Here is a 25852-nt window from a genome sequence, read left to right on the forward strand (position 1 = left end):
CACATCAAAGCCACCACCCTGGTGGTGAAGAAGAGAAGAAGAAGAGTTTGGATTTGATATCTCAAAGTGGCTAACAATCTCCTTTCCCTTCCTCCCCCACAACAAACACTCTGTGAGGTGAGTGGGGCTGAGAGACTTCAGAGAAGTGTGACTAGCCCAAGGTCACCCAGCAGCTGCATGTGGAGGAGCGGAGAAGCGAACCCAGTTCACCACATTACAAGTCTACCGCTCTTAACCACTACACCACACTGGTGAGAATAACGCAAGTGGGCAAAAGGAGACCTGTTTTCCGGATATATTACAAGTTTCGCTACACGCTTCATCAGTCCAAAAAGCCAATCATGCAAAATGGTTTGCTCAGGATAAAGAAAGTGTTCACAGGCACAGCTCCTTAGGACATCCCTATTTTCATTGGAGAAATGTTGGAGGGTATGGGAAGGTGATGGTGATGGTTGGAGCTGATGCAGTCACACCTTCCTGCATACTGTCTCGGGACTTAAAAGAGCATAGCAAGTCCATAACTGAAATGAGCACAGGTTCTCCCATTTCTCCTTGCCTCCATTTCTCCCTCCTACCTCTGTTGTTGCTTCTGCGGTGCATCAGAGAATGTAAGCGCCTCAGAGCAGAGACTCTGCAAAGTGTCAGGCATGAGGAGAGTGTTATAGAAATAAATAAGGCCTTTGGCATTTTCAGTTCACCTACATTATGTCAAGTAATTTGCACAGAAGCCATAAAAGGTCAGGCAGTATTATTCTTATTTTTATTCCCATGTTTCAGGAAGAGCTGAGACTGAGAAAACAGCGGCTTCCCTAAGGTCCACCTTGCGAGTTCATGGCTGAGATGGAATTTCATCTAAGGACTTCCTGGTTCACAGCTCAGTTTCTTATGCTACACTGGCTGTTCGCTTGGAGAATCAGAGGGTTTTGTTAAAAAAAGAATAATAGTAATATTATTTTTTAGGTATGCATGATTGCAGCCCGTGATGACATTTTAAATAGTGACCTCTATCAAAGACTTTGAAATCACTATGAAACATCTTTTAAACTATCAGGACACAAAAAATTATGCAAAGGTTGCAAAAACCTAGTGTAAAATTTAATTTGGTGAAAACCTTTGCAGCTTTTTTTCCTCTCCTGCAGACGCTTGTCTAAGCGAAAGGCAGACATTTCGCAGAGGCGCTGTTACATTAATTCATCTTCTGCATGCCTAGGGCCATGGCTTATAATGGCATTTCCTTTCTTTCTAACTGACTGTCAGGACTTTCAAAGGACATCCCAGACAGCCATAAGTGCCTGTTTGCTGGATAGATCTGTCTTGTCCTAAAGGCTCTCTTTGATACAGACTGATCTCTTACATTTCACCCTCCTGCACTTACTAATCTGATATCGGGCTCACATAGACACCCTCACCCCCAAATTAAGCCACAAGTTTTCATGAATCAGAACAGGGATATGGGGCATCTGGCAAATATTTCAGTTTAAGGAAATTGTATTATTGTTCCTAATGGAGGGGTGCAGCTATACAAGGATTATATCTAGGATTTGGAATGATACCTGATGTTTATTCCCATAAGGTCTCTGAGGTCTCTGATACTTTATTTGTACACTTTTTCTTCCAACTTTTTTCAGGATTTTTTGGGTTTTTTTAAGCGTATTTAATGATGACTGCTTCCTTATCTTAGGGCAGAACTCTATAAGAAATGTGGAGCTGCTGTCATACATTTCAGCTCAGTGTCAAATTCTTTCCCCTTTGCTCTTCTGTAAATTGTAGTACAACTTACTCCACAGCCTGAGGTCGTTCTATTGCATGGCCTCGCTAAGGCTGGGGGGTGTAGCTGGTTTTCAACATCGCGATATATCACCAGCTAAACATTGTGATATACTGATATACTGATATATCTGTAATAAGGATGGAGCTGTGTAGAGGCATTGACTGGCTTCACGGTTTTTCCTGCATCGTGATTTTTGCATAGCACACAGACATCATGATTCACGATATATTGCCAGGTCAATGGAGAGATCTTTCCTATTCTGCTTAATCCAAGAGGGTTCTGGAAGCTTCTCTGTGTGAAAGAAACAAGCAGAAGGTTCTTGATGTTTGGGTTGAAGTTGAGTTGAGTACAGCTGGTTTAAACTAGTTCTCTTATCTCTTCTGCAAAGGTCAATCAGAAGGTTGGTGGTTCGAATCCCCACAGCGGGGTGAGCTCCTGTTTTTCGGTCCCTGCTCCTGCCAACCTAGCAGTTCGAAAGCACGTCAAAGTGCAAGTAGATAAATAGGTACCGCTCCGGCGGGAAGGTAAATGGCGTTTCCATGCGCTGCTCTGGTTCACCAAAAGCGGCTTAGTCATGCTGGCCACATGACCTGGAAGCTGTACGCCGGCTCCCTCGGCCAATAAAGCGAGATGAGCGCCGCAACCCCAGAGTCGGCAACGACTGGACCTAATGGTCAAAGGTCCCTTTACCTTTACCTTATCTCTTCTGCAAAGGTCATGCTGCCTATCAAAGTAGGGCCAGAAGGAACCTGGGTTTCACTTTCTCTTTCTCTCTCTTTTCCTTCTGGTGTGGTGTTCTGTACATAGTATGCTTAGTGTTCAGATTTAGTCCTGTTATAAGTTATTGTAAGCTTACTATAACGTGGGTGGCGCTGTGGTGTAAACCACTAAGCCCTGGGCTTGCCGATCAGAAGGTCGGCGATTCGAATCCCCGCAACGGGGTGAGCTCCTGTTGCTCGGTCCCTGCTCCAGCCAACCTAGCAGTTTGAAAGCACGTCAAAGTGCAAGTAGATAAATAGGTACCGCTCCAGCGGGAAGGTAAATGGCGTTTCCGTGCGCTGCTCTGGTTTTGCCAGAAGCGGCTTAGACATGCTGGCCACATGACCTGGAAAAACTGTCTGTGGACAAACGCCGGCTCCTTCAGCCAGTAAAGCGAGATGAGCACCACAACCCCAGAGTCATCTGTGACTGGACTTAACTGTCAGGGGTCCTTTACCTTTTTAAGTTTAAGCTAAGCCTGCTGCAACTGGATTTCTTATGGACAGTGCCAATCCTGAATGTACAGTGGTACCTCAGGTTAAGTACTTAATTCGTTCCGGAGGTCTGTTCTTAACCTGAAACTGTTCTTAACCTGAAGCACCACTTCTTGCTGCTGCTGCTGCGCCGCCGGAGCACGATTTCTGTTCTCATCCTGAAGCAAAGTTCTTAACCTGAGGTACTATTTCTGGGTTAGCGGAGTCTGTAACCTGAAGCGTATGTAACCTGAAGCATATGTAACCCGAGGTACTGCTGTATTGGATTTGTGACCATTATGCTCATTTGCCTTCAGCAGCAGTAAAGCTCTGCTGGATGAAATACAATTGCCCCTGGTCTATTTTTGTGGGGAATCCTGCAACGTGTTTAAGTTTTTACTCTGCTAACTGTACATTGGAATCTACTCTGGGTCAATATTGAGTAGAATTCCATGACAAGGAGTGGGTTGTGGTGGCGAAGAAAGCTGGTGCAGACCCCCTTTTCAAGTCACACCTGACCTTCGTGGTTAGTGCTCAACTTGGAAATTCTCTGCTGGGAAAGTTCACACACACCCTTTCTGAACTTTATCCCCAAGATTAGTTGAAACGTCACAAAACAATCAACCTCTTTGCTGTAGAAGGGCAGGTTTTACATATTTATTATACTCTGTTCGTGTTGATTATGACCCCTAATACATAGGAGAGTTAAGGGTGAAAACTTCAGAAATGGAACAAAGGGTTGTTGAAAGATCATGGTATCTTCACAAACAATTGGGGACAGGTAGAATTGGACGCGGGTGTCGCTGTGGGTTAAACCACAGAGCCTAGGACTTGCCGATCAGAAGGTCGGCGGTTTGAATCCCCATGACGGCGTGAGCTCCCGTTGCTCAGTCCCTGCTCCTGCCAATCTAGCAGTTCGAAAGCGCATCAAAGTGCAAGTAGCTAAATAGGTACCGCTCCAGCGGGAAGGTAAATGGCGTTTCTGTGCACTGCTCTGGTTTGCCAGAAGCGGCTTAGTCATGCTGGCCACATGACCCAGAAGCTGTACGCCGGCTCCCTCGGCCAGTAAAGTGAGATGAGCGCCGCAACCCCAGAGTCGGTCACGACTGGACCTAATGGTCAGGGGTCCCTTTACCTTTACCTTTAGAATTGTACGCCAGGCATGTAATCACTTTTATGTGAAAGTTTTTTTGTTTTTTTAAAGTGAAATAGATCTCCAAGCAGCGAACAGCACTATGAATAAATACATAGCATAATACCAATAATTCTATAGTTCAAGGAGCTACAGTTAAAATTGAAGATGTGCGCAGAGTATCATATGATTTGCTCACAAGGCACTTGTCCAATGTGTGTGATTGCATTATTTTTACATTCAACTTGTGTCTTTTCCATGTCAAAAGTGTAACGATTGTTTTGTTTTTAATCAGGAGGCTGGGATGCAGATGGAAAAGGCCCCAGCGTTTGGGACACGTTCACCCATCAGGGAGGAGATCGGGTTTTCAAGAACCAGACTGGTGATGTAGCTTGTGGCAGCTATACTCTGTGGGAGGAAGATTTGAAATGTATCAAACAGCTTGGATTGACTCATTATCGCTTCTCTCTTTCCTGGTCACGTCTGTTACCTGATGGGAAGACAGGTTTCATCAACCAGAAAGGCAATTGTTCCTTTAAAATAGAAAGTTGTGCCGCTTTAATTCAAGGTTATTGCTGCAGTCTGGCATAATTAATCCAGTGTGCTATTCTGCAGTGCAGTTTTGAAATTGCAACTTTGTTCAGAGTAATTATGGGATGATCTTGATTTTTTTTATAAAATTTTTTTTAAAAGGTTTGAAAACCTTGTCCTAATTAATATTCTGGAATACTCCTGAAATTGTGATCTTTTGAGATAAGTATTAGGCTATGTTACTTTGTATGTGTGCTGCTATTTTTAAGATTGCATATCAATTATTCTCAATTGTTTTGAATGGGTATGGCACTTTGCAAAGGTTCTTTGGCAGAAAGGGAGAGGGAGGGAAAAAGAGAGGATTCTGCCTCAAGGAGAATACAGTCGATTTGTGACATGGCAGGGAGAAGACAAGTGTGGAAAGGGAGATGCTTGGGTTATATCCAAAGAGTCATGGGTGGAATGAGAATAGCTACAATGCATCCCATAAACACTCCTGCAGCTAGAAGTGGGAAAGTTTGCAGGTAAATCCTGTAGCAATTCCTGTATGCCTACTTTCAGTGGTTGATGTTTTATTGATATTATTATTATTATTATTATTATTATTATTATTATTATTATTACGCAAGAGAAAGAACTTCATGGTCTTTAGCTCTCATAGCAGTGAAAAGCAGCCCTTCTCATTATGCAGAAGGGCACATTTGGATCCAACCCATTGAGGGGTGTGGTGATCACACAGGGTCCCTGGACGTTTGACGGTCTATTGCCCCTGTGCCACCACTGTAATTGCATTCTTCGCTGCCACCAACCCGTTTCTCACGGGTACACATGGAGTCCAGTCAGTTGTTAACATTAACAAATAATCAAGTTTATTTTATAGGCATGGACAAGCTTATGGTTTCAGTTAATTTTTCTTGTCAGTTTCTTAATCTTAGTTCCTTAACTGTCCTATTTGTTCCTAACGACTTCAAACTGATTATCCCAACTAACTATCTGACTCCACCTAACAATTCCTCTCACTCTCTCACCACACAACTCGACCAACCCACAGACTATTCCTCCCTCTTCCTTCTCCAACTCCAAACTCTCAACTAACTTTCACACACCACCCACTCTCACTCTAACTCCTCCTATCAGTTTCCACTGGCCAATCACATCACACTCATTTTAACCCTTTCCTTATGGCCCACCTAGGAGGCAAACGTCACAAGGGGACAAATAGGTACAGAAAGGGGAGCAAAAGTAGAAGTGAGTTTTGAAAAGGGCTTTTAAGGAAAAGAAAAGCTGGCTTACCTGTACCTGTATGTGAGGTAGTTGAAGGCATAGGAAGCAGCAACGGAGAATAGATGGAACTACGTATTAAGAATAGGGTCTTAGGGCAATTGAAGTTACTAGGGTTGGAAGAATGAACAAACACTGGCTATGTTCAGATGGTGGTATATTGACTTTATAAGTTGTTATATATACAAGTACAGGTCTTTGCTTCTTTCATTTTGTGAGCTGGTAGACAAAGCACGAAGTCTTCCATTAGCTATAGTTTCCTGTGTCATCCAAATCATGAAACTATGGTTTAGGAACAACCCAGGATATTAAGCCAACTGGAAGCCATGGCTTGATATCCTGCCTCGTTCCAAAGTCATGCACTGTAGTTACCCGATTCAAACAAAATGGAAAACAATAGCTAATGGAAGACCATCCTAGTTGGTTTGCTCTGTTGAGCAAAGTGGCATTATGGGCAGCCCAAAGGCTCATTTACATGGCCACTAAAGCTCATTCTGAATTAGTCTGCTTCCAGGAATTGCTGTGGTTTTAGCATCTGCCACATAAAAGCCAGGTAGAAAGCAACCCTTGTCTGTCAGCACCAGGCGTGCGTCTCAGTTACACATCAGTTACATGACGGCAAGCTCAACCTGGGCACCAAGTGGCGCAATCTTGCTTCCTTGCCATGTGCCCGCTTTGCTTGACATCTCAATAAAAGCTTGGGCCAAAGCCAAGTTGGAAGCTGACCATTGCCCTTTGCGTATTGGGAAGTGTGAACATCCCTTCTCTGCTTCTGCTGGGCAATGCTTGAGGGATCCAGCAGTGCCACTGAAGCAGGAGCTCTTGAGACAGAGACCCTTCCCTCAGCCCCTCCTTTCTAACCTGACCTTGCTTGAGATAAAGAAAGCTCTTTCCTCTGCAGGACTCCGCAGGACCAACTGTTCTGTATTTTGCTGCCGTTGGAAGTATTTTGCCAACTGTTGAGAGTGGAATCCCTTTTATCCGAGTGTGTCTTTTACCCTGAGAATCTGAAAACGGAAAGCATTTGCCCTCTGGGAAGAGCACTTTACAGATTGCGAAGTTTCCCATTCCCCCCCCCCCAGTATTTCTCCCTGCCCCCCACCCCTCATTAAATGGCAGCTGTTTTTGAATAGGAAGCCTTTGCTGGTTAACAGCTCTGAGGTCTAGAATAGGTTATGTAATTTGGATGTTGGAGCGGAAGGGTAAGTTTTACAGACACTTGAGAGACGGCTGTTAAGAGGAATCCTCACGCTTACAAATTCAGCTGTAATTTTAAAGAAAAATTCCTCCCTACTTGGTTCTTATTATAAACGCTTTTCTGATTAATATTATGAACTTTAAATTTAGCAAAAGGGCACTAGTCGGTTGGTTTTCATTAGGCCGGATCTCGCTTCTCCTGAGCAGTGATCTGTTGAAGCAATTGTAACTGCATAGCATGGAAAAGGCCATCATCCTCTGTATAAACATTTTTTCCCCAAAGAGCATGGAGAGAATTAGAAACCTCAGAGCAGTGTCCTTTAAAAAAATAAAATAAAAAAATTCGCATGAACTGATTCACTGCCAATTTCACACCTAAAACATGGCACATCTGGGAAAGCCTTAAAAAAACTAACCCATTTGTTTTCCAGCTTTGGGAGATTTTAAAAATACGTTATTTTATTTAAAAGTAAAAATAGGACAGGCAAGGCTGTCAAACCATTTGGACAGGATGAAGGTGTCTGCCTCACAGAGGAAATATTAAGATACCTTTAAATGGTGACAATTGTTCATCGTCAACAACCTACTAGCATTTCTACCACCCCAGGGGGACTTGTTTAGTTTATTCTGCTTCAGATATGCAATAAAATGTGTACATATCTTATTAATACAGTAAAAGGTAAAGTCCAGTTGCAAACAATTCTGGGATTACGGCGCTCATCTTGCTTTATTAGCCGAGGAAGCCAGCATACAGCTTCTGGGTCATGTGGCCAGCATGACTAAGCCGCTTCTGGCGAACCAGAGCAGCGCACGGAAATGCCAGTTACCTTCCCGCCGGAGTGGTACCTATTTATCTACTTGCACTTTGATGTGCTATCGAACTGCTAGGTTGGCAGGAGCAGGGACCGAGCAACGGGAGATCACCCTGTCTTGGGGATTCAAACCGCTGACCTGTCAATTGGCAAGCCCAAGGCTCAGTGGTTTAGACCACAGCGCCACCCGCATCCCCCATTAATACAGTAGGGTACAATAATGCAATATTAATAGTGCATGGTATTATTAAAGTAAGATACATAATATTGATGCCACAATACCTTGGCCCATATCTGTTGAAAGGCGCTTCCCTCCTTTTATAACATTCTGAGTGTAATGTACCTTTGTCTTCGGGCTGGTTTTGTTATTTAAAAGAATAATAAGTAATTTATTGTGCTTGTTTGATGTATTCCACGTAGGTTATTTAGAGCAATCATTACAGCAACCCTTAAAATATGCCAGAATTACTGGCTGGAATTCAATATATCATTTCGTGAGATCTCTTCTCTTTGGCGATCACTCGTAGCCGAGTAAGATTGTCTTCCATGAACACGGTCTTAACTGTGAGTCTGTAAGTGATTGTGGAGGCCAGTTCTGGATCCACACGTCCTTCCACAGTGGGGACATTGGTTTCCAGGTGGGAGTTGATCACAGTGTGAATTTGCCAAGCGTGCCTTCCTCTTAGCACGTTTCTTACTTGCATCCTGAGTTCAAGTGTCTTCAAAGCCTTTGGTAAAGGCTGTTCTCCAGTTGGAGCATTCGCAGGCAAGTGTTTCCCAATTGTTGGTGTTTATATACTACATTTTTTTAGATTGGCCTTGAGACAGTCTTTAAACCTCTTTTGTTGACCACCAGCATTACGCTTTCCATATTTAAGTTTGGAATAGAGTAGTTGTTTTGGAAGATGTAGGATCCACACAACATGACCAGTCCAACGAAGTTGATATTGAATAATCATCATGATGCACAGAGTTTCCTTAAAGCCACAAAGACCTTCTATGGGCCAATAAATCATGGCATATGCCTCCTACACTCAGCAGACGGTACAATACTTCTAAAAGATAAAGAAGCTATTGCACTGTGCTGGAAAGAACATTACCAACATCTCCTTAACCGCAACTCCCCCATAGCTGCTCTCACAAATTCCGCAAAACCAAGTTAGAGATTTCGTGGCATATGAACAAGCGGAACCAAGTCTTCTTGTGCAACAGGACTTCCTCCTCCTCTGCCCCTCCTGTTCTGGAAGTTTCCCCAACTTTCCACAGCAGATTTAGTGGGTGCAGGAACATGCAGCAGAAGGAAAGACAGTCAAAGTAACCTGGGGTCAGGAGCAAATCTCTAATGAAGAAAGGTTACAACATTTGGGAATTTTAGTTTAGAAAAAAGAAGGGCGGGACACATGCTTAGATCTGCGTAAAATGGAGCATGATGTGGAGAAGTGGATAGGGAGTTTGCCTTCCAGTCTCACAATACTAGGACCAGCAGACATTCAGGGAAGCTAAATGATGAGATATTCAGAACAGACAAATGGAAGTAGATCTTGCCTTGGTGCAAAGTTGGACTTTGATACCGCAAGATGTAGTGATGTAGATGGCCTTAAAAGGGATTAGATAAACTCACAGAGGATAAAGCTAGTCATGGTGGCTATATGCTACCTCTGAACACCAGTTCCTGTGGAACAACAGCAGGGAAGGGCTATTGCTCATGTCTTGCTTACTGGTTTTCCATTGGCTGGTTGGCCATTGTGGGAAACAGGATAGCTTGTTCAACCAGGGCTCTACTTAGGTTATTTTCTTCCCTCAACCATGAGCTCATTGAGGCCATTAGGCAAGTTGTTGCCTCTCAATTTCAGCCTGCCCCACTATAATATGAAGATAATGATGTTGGCCTACCCTGCAAGTGGGACGTGGGTGGTGCTGTGGGTTAAACCACAGAGCCTAGGACTTGCCGATCAGAAGGTCAGCGGTTCGAATCTCCGTGAAGGAGTGAGCTCCCGTTGCTCGGTCCCTGCTCCTGCCCACCTAGCAGTTCGAAAGCACCCCTAAGTGCAAGTAGATAAATAGGTACCGCTTTATAGCGGGAAGGTAAACGGCGTTTCCGTGTGCTGTGCTGGTGCCGGCTCGCCAGAGCAGCTTTGTCACGCCGGCCACGTGACCCGGAAGTGTCTCCGGACAGCGCTGGCCCCCGGCCTCTTAAGTGAGATGGGCGCACAACCCTAGAGTCGGACACGACTGGCCCATACGGGCAGCGGTACCTTTACCTTTACCTTAAAGGTAAAGGGACCCCTGACCATTAGGTCCAGTTGTGGCCAACTCTGGGGTTGCGGCGCTCATCTCGCTTTATTGGCCGAGGGAGCCGGCGTACAGCTTCCGGGGCATGACTAAGCCACTTCTGGCGAACCACAGAGCCTAGGACTTGCTGATCAGAAGGTCGGCGGTTCGAATCCTCGCAACGGCGTGAGCTCCTGTTGCTCAGTCCCTGGTGATGCCAGCCTAGCAGTTTGAAAGCACGTCAAAGTGCAAGTAGATAAATAGGTTTCCGTGCGCTGCTCTGGTTTGCCAGAAGTGGCTTAGTCATGCTGGCCTCATGACCCGGAAGCTGTACGCCGGCTCCCTCGGCCAATAAAGCGAGATGAGTGCCGCAACCCTAGAGTTGGCCACGACTGGACCTAATGGTCAGGGGTCCCTTTATCTTTACCTTTACCTTTATCCTGCAAGTTCATTGTGTTTACTGAATTATTAAGTATTTAATATGTCTCTACCTCTCATATCTCTCTGTTTACATAAGCTAAATCTTTAAGAGAAAGCTTTCAAAATGAACTTTGTGAGTACAAATGCAAACCTTGTTGCCTTGCTCCCATTTTCTATAGGAGTTGAATATTATGACAAAATGATTGATAGTCTGCTAGCAAATGACGTGACTCCTGTGGTCACCCTGTATCATTTCGACCTACCGCAGTGTTTAGAAGATCAAGGGGGCTGGAGATCAGGGGCCATGGTGGAAGCCTTTGATAGTTATGCCCAGTTTTGCTTCAGAACCTTTGGGGACAGAGTGAAGCTGTGGATCACCATTAATGAGCCGTATGTTATGGCTGAGCTTGGCTACGAAGAAGGTACGATGGCCCCAGGTATTAAGGAGCTTGGCACCGGAGCATACCTGGCCGCTCACAACATGATCAAAGCTCACGCTGCAGCCTGGCACACTTACGATAGGCTATTTCGGAAAACACAGGGCGGACTTGTGTCTATAGCGCTCAACTCGGATTGGGCAGAACCCTTTGATCCGAATTCCGTTGCTGACCAGGAAGCTGCTAAGAGGCATGTGGCGTTTTGCCTGGATTGGTTCGCTGCCCCAATCTTCCTCAACGGTGACTATCCAGCCATCATGAAATCCCAGATTTCTGCTATGTGTAAAAGGCAAGGTTCTCCATCGTTGAGGCTTCCGGAATTTACCGAGGAAGAAAAGATGATGATCAAGGGCACCGCCGACTTTTTCTCTCTAAATTATTACACTTCCCGCAAAATTAAGCACCGAGATAATACACATAGCCCACCGAGTATGTCTGCGGACAAGGAAGCGGAGCAAGTAACAGAGCCATCCTGGCCTGTAGCAACCGGCAGTTATTGGCTGGCTGTTGTTCCATGGGGTTTACGCCGCCTGTTGAAATACATCAAGGTATGGTATTCCCCTTGCCTCCACCCTTATCTGTTTATCCATTTCCTTGATGAACCAACTGTGACAGATGTCTCGTGCTCAAAGGGGTTTTAGTGTAGAAGTTGGAACAAAAGCACACTTTTTGTTTCACTGCAAATCCAGGTAACAACCCTGTGTCGCTGTCAGTGCATTGTGTAGCGGACGCACATTATGAGGACTGCTTTCCATATGGCGTCTGGGAAGGGCTAGCTTTGCATCTGTCAGGGTACAGGGTCATATCCAACACTAGTCCTCTTTGGAGCTGATCTATTGAAATTGATGGGTATAACTATGGTCCATTAATTCAGTAGGCCTACTCCAAGTATAACTTAGTTGGGTACCATTCACTCTGTGATAAAGATGCGTGGGTTTTCATCCTGTTCATGCCCTCCTTCGAAGTAACTGAGTCAGGGCCAGTTTCCCCATAATGCTTCGGACTACAATTCCCATCATTCCCAGCTAGCATGTCCAATGGCCAGGTTTTACTCCACAACATCTGACAAACATCACATTTGCTATCACTGATCTTGCATTTATAGGCATATGATTATATGATATGATATGATGATATGATATGATATGATATGATGATATGATATGATATGATTATACTTCCAAACACAACTCTATACTGTATGAGTGTGGGCAGACTTCAGAGTTTAAGCAGTCATAAGTTCTGAGGTCCACCAACCAGAGTTAGATGCAACAGAGACTCAACGTGGTTGAATAGGGTGCTTCTGAGCACATGCTTTCCCCTAGAATTTGTGGTCCATACCAGAACCAAACTCACAAGTCCTTTTTCATGCAAAAGTCCACTCTTCCTTGACCTCCAAGCTGTTAGGATTGTCCTACTCTCGTGTAGGACCCTGGTAGAGACACATGCCCAACTGGCATGTTCTCTCTCTCCTGGTTGGTTGGGAGCTTCAAAAGCTTTCTCCAACCTGAACATCAAAGCAACTGATACGAAGAAGCATCAGCACACTTAGGATCCTGCAGAGTATTCACAGTTTGCGTAACAGAACTCAGTAGCACAGCATTTTGGCTAATCTACTATATTTACATATAATACCCTCGGAGCATTCTGACTTAGCTCTGTCCTCTTTCTCATCAGACAGCAAAGAGAAAGGAACAAAGGTCAACAGTCCTACATTCTGGAACACAGTAGTATAAAACATCCTGTCTCCGTCACTTCCCACACTGTGGAATGAAAACATACACTGTCTTGTGATAGTCAACAATCTCATGACTGCAAACACAGAGGAGGAATCTCAACACAAGCAACCTAATTTAGGGCAAAGAAAGAGAACTGGCAGTCAGAAATACCTGGTAACCTGGCTCAAATTGCCAAACCCCAGCTTTCAAAGATCAACCATTAAGGACCATGTGGACATTATCTGCAAAAGTTAATATGACCCCCAAATCAACCTTTTAATCACGCATCACAGTTATTAATCTTGACAATATTCCGGTTCCGTCTGGCTGTTGCCTGCCTCCCGCTTTAAGTTTTAATGGTGTGCAAAGCAGTTCATAATAAACATTAAGATGATCAAAATAACATTTGGAAACAATTCATTACATAGCACATCAATAAATTCAATTAAGATGAAATCCGCGAGTCAATAGGATAAGTTCTATATAATAATGAAATAATTGGGACTTAATACAAAACAAGTGCAGAGCTAAATCAAAACCAGGAGGCTGAAACAGGAATGCATAATAAAGGCAACCCCACTAAAAATTCTAGTCGCAGCAGCCTGCCTTAAATATAGTTCAGAGAAGATGGGATCAGACTTGGGCCCCCGCCCCCATTCGAAACTGACTTCATATTCTGGAATCCTTTCTGTGTGCAGAATTTCATTTTGTCATCAGAAGGCAATATTGGACAGCATTCTAGGACACCTCTTTCTTTCTTTCTTTTTTCCCCCCATCACATTATTTTTCATTTACTTGTTTCTTGGACCTCCTCATACCTCTCTTTTTTGTATTCCAGTTCAATTTATTAGCTCAGCAATTTGTTTCCCTCTTTATTCTACCCAAGTCTTTATTCTTAAATTATTGTGATCTTGAAATTTTACTTTTATAAACCCATTTTTTTTCATATTCTTTTAACCCATTACAGCTAGAAACCTCTTAATTTTAATCCAACATTATTCTAAAGTTCATTAATTTTACAATATCTCTGTAAATAATCTTTAAATTTCTTCCAATCTTCTTCCACTGACTCTTCCCCCTGATCTCGGATCCTGCCGGTCATTTCCGCCAATTCCATATAGTCCATCACCTTCATCTGCCATTCTTCCAAAGTGGGTAGATCTTGTGTCTTCCAATATTTATTCTTCCAATAAGTATTCTTGCTGCTCATTCTAGGACACCTCTTTCAGTGACTATTTCCACAAGACAGTGTTCATCTCCTAAGACGGTGGAAGCAAAGTCACTTTATTCAAAATCCCTTATTTCCACACAGAGGCATCTAAATCTTTGAGGTAGTTCTTCTGTTTGCTTTCCACTTAGAGATAGCAGAAATCTATACCTTGACATTCTATTAGTTCCTTGGGTTGCATACAGACAACGTTAAAAACTGCCTTTGGCGTGCCATTTCTGCTGCCTCCCCACCCCCAAGAGATGAGCGTATTTACCCCTGCTTTTGCAATGCATTTGACAACACGCTCACCAGAACTTGCAACACTGATTCACTTGCCTTGCAATCATTCTTTAGGAATTCTGAGATGATGCAGCAAAGGGGTTAAAAGACTGTGTTACAAATCTGGACAAGTCTTCAGCTCAGCGCTCATCTCTGGCATGAACTCACAGCACTTTCTCTCAGCCTGAAAACAAGGATACCTTGTTGTTGTTGTTGTTTAGTCATTTAGTTGTGTCTGACTCTTCGTGACCCCCTGGACCAGAGCACGCCAGGCATTCCTGTCTTCCACTGCCTCCCGCTGTTTGGTCAAACTGATGTTAGTAGCTTTGAGAACACTGTCCAACAATCTCGTCATCTGTCGTCCCCTTCTCCTTGCGCCCTCCATCTTTCCCAACATCAGGGTCTTTCCCAGGGAGTCTTCTCATGAGGTGGCCAAAGTATTGGAGCCTCAGCTTCAGGATCTGTCCTTCCAGTGAGCACTCAGGGCTGATTTCCTTCAGAACGGATAGGTTTGATCTTCTTGCAGCCCATGGGACTCTCAAGAGTCTCCTCCAGCACCATAATTCAAAAACATCAATTCTTCAGCGATCAGCCTTCTTTATGGTCCAGCTCTCACTTCCATACATCACCACTGGGAAAACCATAGCTTTAACTATACAGATCTTTGTCTGCAAGGTGATGTCTCTGTTTTTTAAGATGCCGTCTAGGTTTGTCATTGCTTTTCTCCCAAGAATTTCGTGACTGCTGTCACTGCTGTCACTGCTTTGTTGTAAGGATTCAAACCAGAGAATGAGCACACTGTGAACATTTGAAAGCACTATACAAAATTTAAATGTATTTATTTATTATTAAGCACTATTTTTTTACCTTTTTTATTTAAATGTATATTTGCCATAAAACAACAACAGCAACAACAACAACCCATGATCAATTTAAAAAATAATGGAAAAACTACTGTAGCAGCTGGGCTTGTGATGCAGAGGGTTCCAGCTAGTTAGTGTTATAACACAGCTAGCTTCTGCTGTGAAAGAATACAAACTTCTTTTTAAGCTTGGTTTTCAATCAGAGATTGTACACCTGGGCAAATCACAATGAACACTTCTACAGCACCCACACTTCTGCTGCTGTACCCTCTCAGAAAGCATTCGATACTGTTGTGCTCAGAATGCTTCTGGAGCAGAGGTAGGAAATGCAAAGTGCACAACAAAAACTTTTAATATCTCATTCCTTAGAACAACTGGTCCATGTATTAGCCATATTTTGGTATTAACCTGAGCTTGCCCAGATTGAAATATGTTCTCTTATTCCTTGTAAAGACCCCTTTGATCCCTCCTAAAAGAATAAAGACACAACAGTCTTATTCATAAGTAACAAAAGGTAGTTTTACTCACGACAGAACATAGTGTGATCCCTGAAGGCTGGCTTTAAGCTTAAAGTTACAAACATATACAAACAGGTTTACCCCATATGGGAGTTAACCTGGGCAACTGCTGGCTGGCAGCCAGCAGTCCAGTCCAGGTGAATCAGGAAGTTCGCAGGATGAAAAAGAAGATTGAAGAGAGAGGGAGGTGGCTGCGCGACAAGGCCTTTTACCAGGTCTGGAAAGGTCATGCCTACCTACTTCTTGTTGTTTAGTCGTTTAGTCGTGTCTGACTCTTCATGACCCCATGGACCAGAGCACGCTAGGCTCTCCCGTCTTCCACTGCCTCCTGCAGTTTGTTCAAACTCATGCTGGTAGCTTCGAAAACACAATCCAACCATCTCGTCCTCTGTCGTCCCCTTCTCCTTGTGCCCTCCATCTTTCCCAACATCAGGGTCTTTTCCAGGGAGTCTTCTCTTCTCATGAGGTGGCCAAAGTATTGGAGCCTCAGCTTCACGATCTGTCCTTCCAGTGAGCACTCAGGGCTGATTTCCTTCAGAATGGATAGGTTTGATCTTCTTGCAGTCCATGGGACTCTCAAGAGTCTCCTCCAGCACCATAATTCAAAAGCATCAATTCTTTGGCGATCAGCCTTCTTTATGGTCCAGCTTTCACTTCCATACATCACTACTGGGAAAACCATAGCTTTTACTATACGGACCTTTGTTGCCAAGGTGATGTCTCTACCACCTACTAGTCACATGCAAAAAGGAAGGTTGCTCCAGCCAGGTGTAACAGGGAAGTTCGACTGGCTGGACCAACACCCCCTGCATGACCACTCTAGCAAAACAAGGAATGTTGTATTTGACTGCTCCCAGTGGATTACATCCCACATACAATTTATTCAAGTTCTGTTTATGTGCACCTGTACAATGCAATATGCAAGTATGTGGACTGTTCTAGCTTTGAATTGCTGCATCACAGGAACAGCCTTTTTGATTCAGTATGTGGATGGGTTGTGCGGTGCCTTCCGATCATTTCTACCAGTGGGATTTGCTATCGCTTGCCAGGACTGAGGGGTTAAAAAGCAGTGACAATACAGCAGATGCTAATGCAGAAAAAGATATTTTAGTATTCTCATTAAAATAAGTAATTTCTCTGTCTTCATGGGTATTTGCACAGTTTTGCTTTTCCATTGTTAGTCATAAAAGGTCAGCTTGTGGAAAATTAAGTTAATAGGGTCAGTGCAATTTGATGAAAACTAGTTTTGGGTTGTAGCTTAAAGTAGATAGAGGGTAATGCACCTGATTTTATGGGCTTTTCTTAACATCTGTTCTGAATAAAACTTCTGCTCCCTTGTTCTAGGATACATATAATCACCCTATAATTTACATCACCGAGAATGGGTTTTCCCAAAGTGACCCTGCTGCACTCGATGACACTCAACGCTGGGAGTATTTCAGGCTGACTTTACTGGAGATTTTAAAAGGTACAATTTAAGGATGATGAAAGATCAATTGTGCAAACTTAATATAATTTTCCTGTGTGCCTATTTGCATTTAGCAATGACTAGTGATTCTAGAGGCTAATGTACGTCAGACAAAAGCATTGTGATTAAAGGAGAAAATGTTTAGCAGATAGGAAAGAAAGTAGCTTTAGTCCTTCTGTGCCATCTTAGAGTGGAATGAAATGAGAAAATTTAACAGAAATTACTTCCCCCCCCAATCTGGTGTTCATAATGCTAAAATTGTAGGCTATGCTAATTGATATATGACCTGACAGAGGAAAATAGAGCTGAGAACGATTAATTTCAGAAATATTGTCATCTTAGGAAGATCGAGGAGTGAAAGCCAGGACAGGAAAAGTCCTATTGGGTTGGGGCAGAATCTGAAAGAATTTGGAAGTTCGGGAGTAAAGCCAGGGCAAAATTTGGAGCTCATTGGCTCTTAGATCCCAGCAATGCTCACCTAACACAATATAGTTTTACAGGTCAGACAAGTAAAATACAGGTTGGCTGACAATTTTGTTAGAAAATAATTGTGCTGCTTTTTCAAAAAGTATTCACAGTGATCGGGTTTGTCTATTTTGTTTTGTTCATCTGAAAATAGCTTGTTCTTTAAATATAAAAAAGATCGTTTGGGATGCACGTGTCCAAAAATATACGATACAATACAATAATCTTTATTGTCATTGTCCCATACAGAACAATGAAATTGAAAAATCTACATATGACATTCAAAAACCAACAAGCCTGCTGTCCCAACCTGGTTAGCCCCCTAAAAACTCTGATACCGCATTTTTAAATACAATATACTCCCATACAGACTCCTTACAAGGCGTTTAAAACCAAAATCGCATTTTGGTAGAAACTGTTTCTCAGGCAGCTGGTCCTAGTCTTTATAACCCTGTACCTTCTTCCAGAAGGCAGAAGCTGAAAGAAATCATTTCTGGGGTGCGCACTATCCTGCGCTATCTCTGCAGCTTTCTTATGGCACCTGGAAGAATAAATTTGATCCAAGGTGGGAAGAGTGCACCCAATTATTCTCTCTGCAGTCTTTACAACCCTGGACAGCATTGTTTTTTCCCTGACCGTGCAGCTCCCAAACCACACACCCAGACCATAAGTTAATACACTCTCCACATATACCCCGTTGATTGTACAGTGTCCAAATAGTCACACCATGTCAAATCTACCCACTTTGAAAAAACACTATGGATGATTTCATTTCAACTCCAGTTCTTGCAACAGGATTTTATAAAGTGATCTGTGCTGGCCTGTCATGGATGAGTAGGGAAATGCGCCCAATGTCTGTCATTCAAAGAATTGAAGTTTCTGCTGATTCCATTCACAAAGAGGTCCAAAGAAGAAACACAAGAATTGGTGTGACATGGTGTTTAATCAAGGACTGGGGAATCCCCACTTCAACCATGAAGTTAACTGGGTGGCCTTGGGCTAGTTACTATCTCCCTTTTTCTTTTTTTAAAAAACTGTATTCCGAAACCGAAAAAGAATTACAAACATCAAATTCAAAATCCATATTCGTTTTGTAACATAAGCCTATTACATAGCTGACTAGATTAAAATATACCTAATTGCTAGAGACTTCCCTTTGCTATATATGAATGCAACACAATTAGAAATATTAGACATTTTTATAAATTCCCCTATACCCCCCACTCCCCTTCGCCCATGTGCGATCTCCATTTTTTTTAACTTCTTCCATCTTGTTGTGTTGTTGTAGTTTAATAATTATTCAATTGATTCTTTTATTATTTCCTTGCTTACCCCTGCACGTTTTACACATTATCTATTAATATTCCAGTTCCAGAACCATATTTTCTGGTTCCGGGGGAAAATATGGGCTAGTTACTATCTCTTCACCCTAACTTACCTCAAAGGCTTGCTGTGAGGATAAAATGGGGTACCATGTTCTTGAGCTGGATAAAAAGGTAATTAATAAGAATGTCACCATGCATGGGTCGGAACCATACGCTGGTCTTGAGCTTATCAAAGAAACAAATAATACTTGGTCATAGAATCATAGAATTGTAGAGTTAGAAGGGATCCCAAGGATGATCCAGTATAACCCCCTGCAATGCTGGAATCTCAACTCAAGCATCCATCAGAAATGGCCATCCAACCTCTGCTTAAAAATCTCCAAGAAATGAGAGTCCACAACCTCCCAAGGGAGACTCTTCCACTGCCAAACAGCTTATACTGTAGGAAAGTTTCGGAAAGTCGAAATCTCCTTTCTTCTAACTGAAACCAGTATGTTTCCAAGCACAATTCAAAGTGTTGGCGCTGACCTTTAAAGCCCTAAACCAGGCATAGGCAAACTTGGCCCTCCAGATGTTTTGGGACTACAACTCCCACCATCCCTGATCACTGGTCCTGTTAGCTAGGGGTGATGGGAGTTTTAGTCCGAAAACATATGGAGGGCCGAGTTTGCCTATGCCTGCCCTAAACGGCCTTGGCCCAGTATGCCTGAAGGAGCGTCTCCACCCCCATTGGTCAGCCTGGACACTGAGGTCTAGCTCCAAGGGTCTTCTGGCAGTTTCCTCACTGCGAGAAGTGAGGTTACAGAGAACCAGGCAGAGGGCCTTCTTGGCAGTGGCACCTGCCCTGTGGAACACCCCTCCATCAGATATCTTTTACAAGACATCTGAAGGCAGCCCAGTTTAGGGAAGTTTTTAATGACTGATGTTTTAATGTATTTTTAATCTTTGTTGGAAGCAGCCCATAATGGCTGGGGAAAACCAGCCAGATGGGTGGGGTATAAATAATAAATTCTTCTTCTTCCTCTTCTTCTTCTTCTTCTTCCTCCTCCTCCTCCTCCTCCTCCTCCTCCTCCTCCTCCTCCTCCTCGTAGTAAATTAATCTTGAACATCCAATAGTAGCCCCTTTAGACTTGGCTGGTCTCCCAGCTCATTGAAATCTGAAACACTGTCCCCGGAACAAAAGCCTCTTATTTGGCTTTCGATGTGTAAAAGTTTCAACAACTGCAGGATTTTCTGTTACTGTCTAGAAGTTAAGATGCTCAGCATTGGTTTCTGTGGGGATAATATCAAAATCAAGCTGCATAAAGACAGAGCCATTGATTTTCCTCCCCTCCAATGGTGAAGAATCAATTTAAGAGGGGAACAAATGACATGCCTCCTCCTTTTCATGACTCAAGTCCGTAAGAGGTACATTCCAAGGTTTCAATATCTGTTTTTGTCAGTTTTCCCCCTAACAAAACTTACCTTCCAGCCCAGTAATATGCCTCAACTGGCACAGCAGTCCACGACTGCCGAGAAGTTTTCTAATGGACAGCTCTAGGCTCTGAATGACAACTCACCCCTGGCAAGGTGCCATCGTAGTTATTTGAAGACTTCAATGAAAATAGTAGAGGCAAATTCAGAGGAACAATCTGATCTGTGCTATCAGGTTGGTTGTATCTGTTAGAATTCCTGCTCCATGACTGCAGTCATGGGATTTTTGTCTTTCACATGACGGTATATGTTTTGACTCCACAGAGTGGGAAGTGACAGAGACAGAGTGCTTGTGTTACTGTGTTCCGTGAAGTGGGACTATTGTCCTTTGTTCTTTCTCTTTGCTGTCTGATGCTAGAGAGAGAGGGAGCCATGTTGCAGTGCTCTGATATGTAAATAAGGTAGATTAGCCAAAATGCTGAGTTGCTGAGGTCTGTCATGCATGAGCTGTGATGACTCTGCGGATCCCTAAATGTGCCGATGTCTGTTGGCATCGGTCGCTGTGATGTTTTGGCAGAAGAAAGCTTTTGAAGCTCCCGAACGAAAGATCAGGAGGGAGAGAACATGCCAGTCGGGCATATGTCTCTGCCAGGGTCCTACTCGAGTGTAGGCCAAACTCCTGACAGTATTTACCTTGTAATCTATAGGAGCCCATCAGTTGATAGATTTTGTTTCTTTCAGTGCTAACATTGGAAAACTGCATTCCACACGTCTCAATGAACTACTTCCTTTTAAAGGGAGAGGGATTTTTTGAGGGTAATTATGCACAACAATTAAATTTATCCTCCATGTTCAGAGGCAGTGTATACCTAGGGCTTTTTCCCCCTAGCCGGAATTCACCGAAACTCAGTTCCGGCACCTCTCAGGTGGGCACTGTTGCAATTACAGTGGTACCTCGGGTTACAGGTGCTTCAGGTTACAGACGCTTCAGGTTACAGACTCCGCTAACCCAGAAATAGTACCTTGGGTTAAGAACTTTGCTTCAGGATGAGAAGAGAAATTGTGCGATGGCGCAGCGGCAGCGGGAGGCCCCATTAGCTAAAGTGGTACCTCAGGTTAAGAACGGACCTCCGGAATGAATTAAGTTCGTAACCAGAGGTACTACTGTATAAGAGAAGAAGGGAGGCATTAGTGGTGAGTTCTGACACCTCTTTTTCTAGAAAAATAGTACTGTGTAGACCTGGATGCTACTTCCTATAGAAACAGGAGGGGAGGAAGAGCTTTTTTTCATATCCTACTTCTGGATTTTCCCAAAGCATCCAGCAGATACTGCCCTCTCCCCCCAGGAAGCAAGACTAGATGAGCCCTTGATCTGATCAAGCCAGGCTGTTCTTTCTTATGTATTTACCACTGAGCTATGGCACCTCTCTATGGCACAGCCAGCCGTTCTCCCTGAGCAGGGCTTGTCTGGGCTATGAGTGAAATTTTAATTACTTTCTTCTGCAGGGATGGGGAGAATGGAAGTGCAAGTGAATAGCATACTTTTTGGGGGAGAAATCTGTGTTCTGAATTGGTTGTTTTGGCTGATAAATTGCTAGCCTTCTCCTGCCGTCATTCCTTTTCATTACAGCTTTGAGTTAAGGCAGTTTTGTCAGTTCCTGTAAGGGGACGCCTTGTCATTCCAATGGTCTCCAGATAATGAAAATGCAAGTGTACGGAAAGAATATTACAATGTCAAAATGAAGCACTGGCGCTGCACTTCTGTGTATTTGCCTTTACAATGTCAGGGTAAAATGGAAACAAAAATATTGATCAATAGAACAGAGCATTAGAAGTGACTGGATAAAATGCACACAATGCATTATGTGTTATGAAGTCCTATTAATATTAAATGCAAATAACTTTGCAGGGTTACGGTGGAGGATTTGAGCTCGCAAACATGATGCAGTTGTGAAGCCACAGCTATTGCACATATTGTGTTGGCCACGTATACAGAGCACAGGTAGTCAAATGGTAGCTCATGGGCCAAATTAATTTGATCTGACTGCTACCTAGTGTTCTTTTTTAAAAAAGGGGGGAATCTATTTTGAATTATGCTGATTTTTTAACAAATATAGGCTCCCTTATAATAAAAATCTCCAATATATATTACAAGTTTTAAAATATAAGGTAAAGGGACCCCTGACCATTAGGTCTAGTTGTGACCTACTCTGGGGTTGCGGCGCTCATCTCGCTTTATTGGCCGAGGGAGCCGGCGTACAGCTTCCAGGTCATGTGGCCAGCATGACTAAACCGCTTCTGGCGAACCAGAGCAGTGCACGGAAACGCCGTTTACCTTCCCGCCAGAGCGGTACCTATTTATCTACTTGCACTTTGACATGCTTTAAGAACTGCTAGGTGAGCAGGAACTGGGACCGAACAACGGGAGCTCACCCCGTCGGGGGGATTCGAACCACCAACCTTCTGATCGGCAAGTCCTAGGCTCTGTGGTTTAACCCACAGCGCCACCCGTGTCCCTATTTAAAAGATACAGAACACAAATAGAATCTGATCTGAAACATGTGAACCCACTGCTTGGCCTTGATGACTTAGATGTGTTTTTCCCATTAGTTACCAATATGCTGTAAAGTTTGGTATTTATTAGTGTGGATTTCATGCTCTTTATTCAGCTCATAGTAGTGAGGAATGGAAGTTCCCCCAAAATGTCTGCTTTATATACATTATTTACACAATGGGCCCCACGTGATTGGCTAATTCTGGGATTCTCCTGTAAGCCAATCAGGTTGCGGATTCACTTCCATCTGGAGTTGGATTGGGTGGCTCCTGCGGACCAATCAGACTGCCGCATTCTGGATCCTATTGTTCTAGGACCAATCAGGCTGCTGCATTTTGGATCCTATTCAACTCAGTACATAACACTTTCAGTAGGTATGGATGCTATGGAACAAAACAGAGTACTAGGTTTAAAGTTAAAAGCAAGGCATCTATAAATTTATTGAAGCTTATTCTTAATATGCTGTCATGTTCGTTTAAAGGATTTTAGCTTTACTCAGTTATGGTGCAGGCTTTTCCAAATTTGAGTCTCCAGCTGTTTTTGAACTACAATGGTCATCATCCCTGACCACTGGTCCTGCTAGCTATGGATGTTGGGAGTTGTCGTCCGAAAACAGCTGGAGACCCAAGTTTGGGAAACACTGCTTTAAACAGTACTGCATAAGCAATCGGCTTACCGTTCCTTTTTAGACGGTGGCTGTGTGAGGCTACAATTTCAGTCCCCAACCATGTCCTAGCCAGTTCCCCAATGACTTTCCTTCTCCAATTAATACTCCTTACATGCCAAGAACTTTTATGTACAGTCTTCACTTCCAGAACGGAGTCCTTCTGGCTTCTCAGGATTGCACCTTCAGCCTGGTCCAACAACAGCTGTTGCCTCACATCCACAGTGATCGGCCATTTCTTGAAGGCTGCCTCAGCCTTGCTCTCTTCTTAGCAAACCTCCTTCAGCATATTTCCCCAGGGATAGTGAGTTTATGGGGTAGATCTTCAGCTTCCCTTTGGATGATAAACTCTGTTGCTGCTCCTGGTTCCTTTCAGGTTTCCCCAAATCTCTCTAGAGATTACCGTATTTTTCGCTCCATAAGACGCACTTTTTTCTTCCTAAAAAGTAAGGGGAAATGTCTGTGCGTCTTATGGAGCGAATGCGTGGTCACTGGAGCTGAATTGCCCAGGGGCAAAAAGCAGATCATGTTTTGTTTTTGTTTTTTGAAAGAGGGAAGGGGGTGTTGAAACAAAGCCGCTGATCGTTTGCCGATCAGGGAGAGAGTTAAGGGCCGCTAGAGATAAAGGAGGCTGCCTGGGAGGGGGAAGATAAAGACAGCAAACTTGCAAAGGGGGGGAAACAGGAAGACTAAAGCAATAAGATGAGAAAGTAGAGGAAAAGGAGGAGCAAAAAACTGCTCCTGCTAAGGAAAAGACACTAGGGCAAACAAGAGGGAAGGGAGTGTTGAAAGGAAACAGCTGATCGGTGGGATCGGAAGAGAGATAAGGGATGCTAGGGAGGCTGCCTGGGAGCGGGGAGGTAAAAATCCATGGATCCTCAGGATTTTTGCATTTGGTCACCCCAAATTCACCATCAGATCGCATAGCATGTCCATGGCTACAGCCTGCACCAAAAAAAGTCATGCATCCACTGTTTCCTGGGGCTGCAATGGTGCAAAAACATGGTTATAAAGCATGGATTCACATGGATCCTCAGGATTTTTGCATTCGGTCACCCCAAATTCACCATCGGATCACATGTCTGTGGCCACAGCATGAACCACAAAAATCATACATCCACTGTTTTGTTTAGAATATTTTTTTTCTTGTTTTCCTCCTCTAAAAACTAGGTGCGTCTTATGGTCAGGTGTGTCTTATGGAGCAAAAAATACGGTATTTCCAAGTCCTTAGCCATTCTGTTACACTATTCTCTCCAACCAGTAGTGACCCTGGGCTTCTATTTACATCAGGCAGGCCTCTCCACATAGCCAACAACCATTTGGGTGAGATTCTGTGCTCTTACTGACCTATAATGGTGGCCAATAAGACGAGGTACTAACTGACCAATTAAAACTTCATTATTCTTTTGATTCTGAATATAAAATCAGAACCCTTCCTGAACACAGCCTTCTCCTTGTTGACACGATTATTTATTTTGTTTACTGAATTTATACCCTGCCCTTCCAAGGAGCTCAAGGTGGCAAACAGATACACAATTTAAAAGGAAAAACAAAAACAAAGCGAAAACATTCTCAAACAGATAAACATTATAAAACATTATAAAAGCAATTACAAAAACATTATAAAAGCAATTACAGTTAAAAACATCCACGAGGGATAGGGTTGCCAGGAACAATATTCTTCGTCCGCCAAACATAAATTTCCAAATTCCTACTGATGTTTGGTAACGGGTGGAGATGGGTGCACCTCACTATGAGGTCATTCGACAACTAGGGAGCCACTACCAAAAAGGCCCTGTAACAAGTAAGTGCCAACTGGGCAGCCCCTGGTGGTAGCACCATCAACAAGACCTCACCTGACAATTGTAGAGTCCAAGATGGTTGGTACTGGGGAAGATGCTCTTTTAGGTACTTGGGCTTTAAATGCTAGTACAGTGGTACCTTGGTTCTCAAACGCCTTGATACTTGAACAACTTGGAACCCGAACGCTGCAAACCCGGAAGTGTTTTGGTTTGCAAACTTTTTTCGGAAGCCGAACATGCTTCTGTTTTGAGTGTCACGCTGACGATTTGAGTGTTACGCTGAGGCCTGTCTGTTTTTGCTATTTTTTGTTTTTGCGGCTCTTTTTGTTTTGTTTTTGTGACTGTGTGGAACCCAGTTCAGCTACTGATTGATTGATTGTGTGACTGCAGTACATTGTTTATTGCTTTCAGTTTATGGATCAATGGTCTTGTTGGATAGTAAAATTCATGTTGAATTCCTGTTTTAGGGGTTGTTTTCAAAAGTCTGGA

The 25852-nt window shown here is 43.4% G+C and overlaps 1 protein-coding gene and 1 long non-coding RNA gene across 8 annotated transcripts in view; one reads left to right on the forward strand and one right to left on the reverse strand.

Annotated features, from left to right (window-relative positions):
* LOC310770159 (cytosolic beta-glucosidase-like) overlaps window positions 1-25852 on the forward strand; it is a 100239-nt gene that overhangs the window by 53808 nt on the left and 20579 nt on the right. For 6 of the 7 annotated variants that reach the window (XR_014551983.1, XR_014551984.1, XR_014551985.1 and 3 more), the window contains exons 3-5: window positions 4431-4658; window positions 10827-11632; window positions 17017-17140. Coding sequence is in view for 4 of the 7 variants with exons in the window: in XM_083630576.1 (XP_083486702.1) it covers window positions 4431-4658; window positions 10827-11632; window positions 17017-17140 (1158 nt within the window). In the remaining 3 variants the exon portion in view is untranslated. The remainder of the gene's footprint in view (window positions 1-4430; window positions 4659-10826; window positions 11633-17016; window positions 17141-25852) is intronic. The other variant, XM_083630579.1, reaches the window with a different exon arrangement.
* LOC310770368 lies at window positions 934-2947 on the reverse strand. Its single transcript, XR_014552117.1, has 2 exons — window positions 2468-2947; window positions 934-2141 (listed from the first exon to the last, which is right to left on the reverse strand). It is a non-coding gene; the product is annotated as an uncharacterized lncRNA (long non-coding RNA).

This window comes from Podarcis filfolensis, assembly GCF_964270895.1.
Source record: "Podarcis filfolensis genome assembly, chromosome: 9".
Classification (NCBI taxonomy): Eukaryota; Metazoa; Chordata; class Lepidosauria; order Squamata; family Lacertidae; genus Podarcis; species Podarcis filfolensis.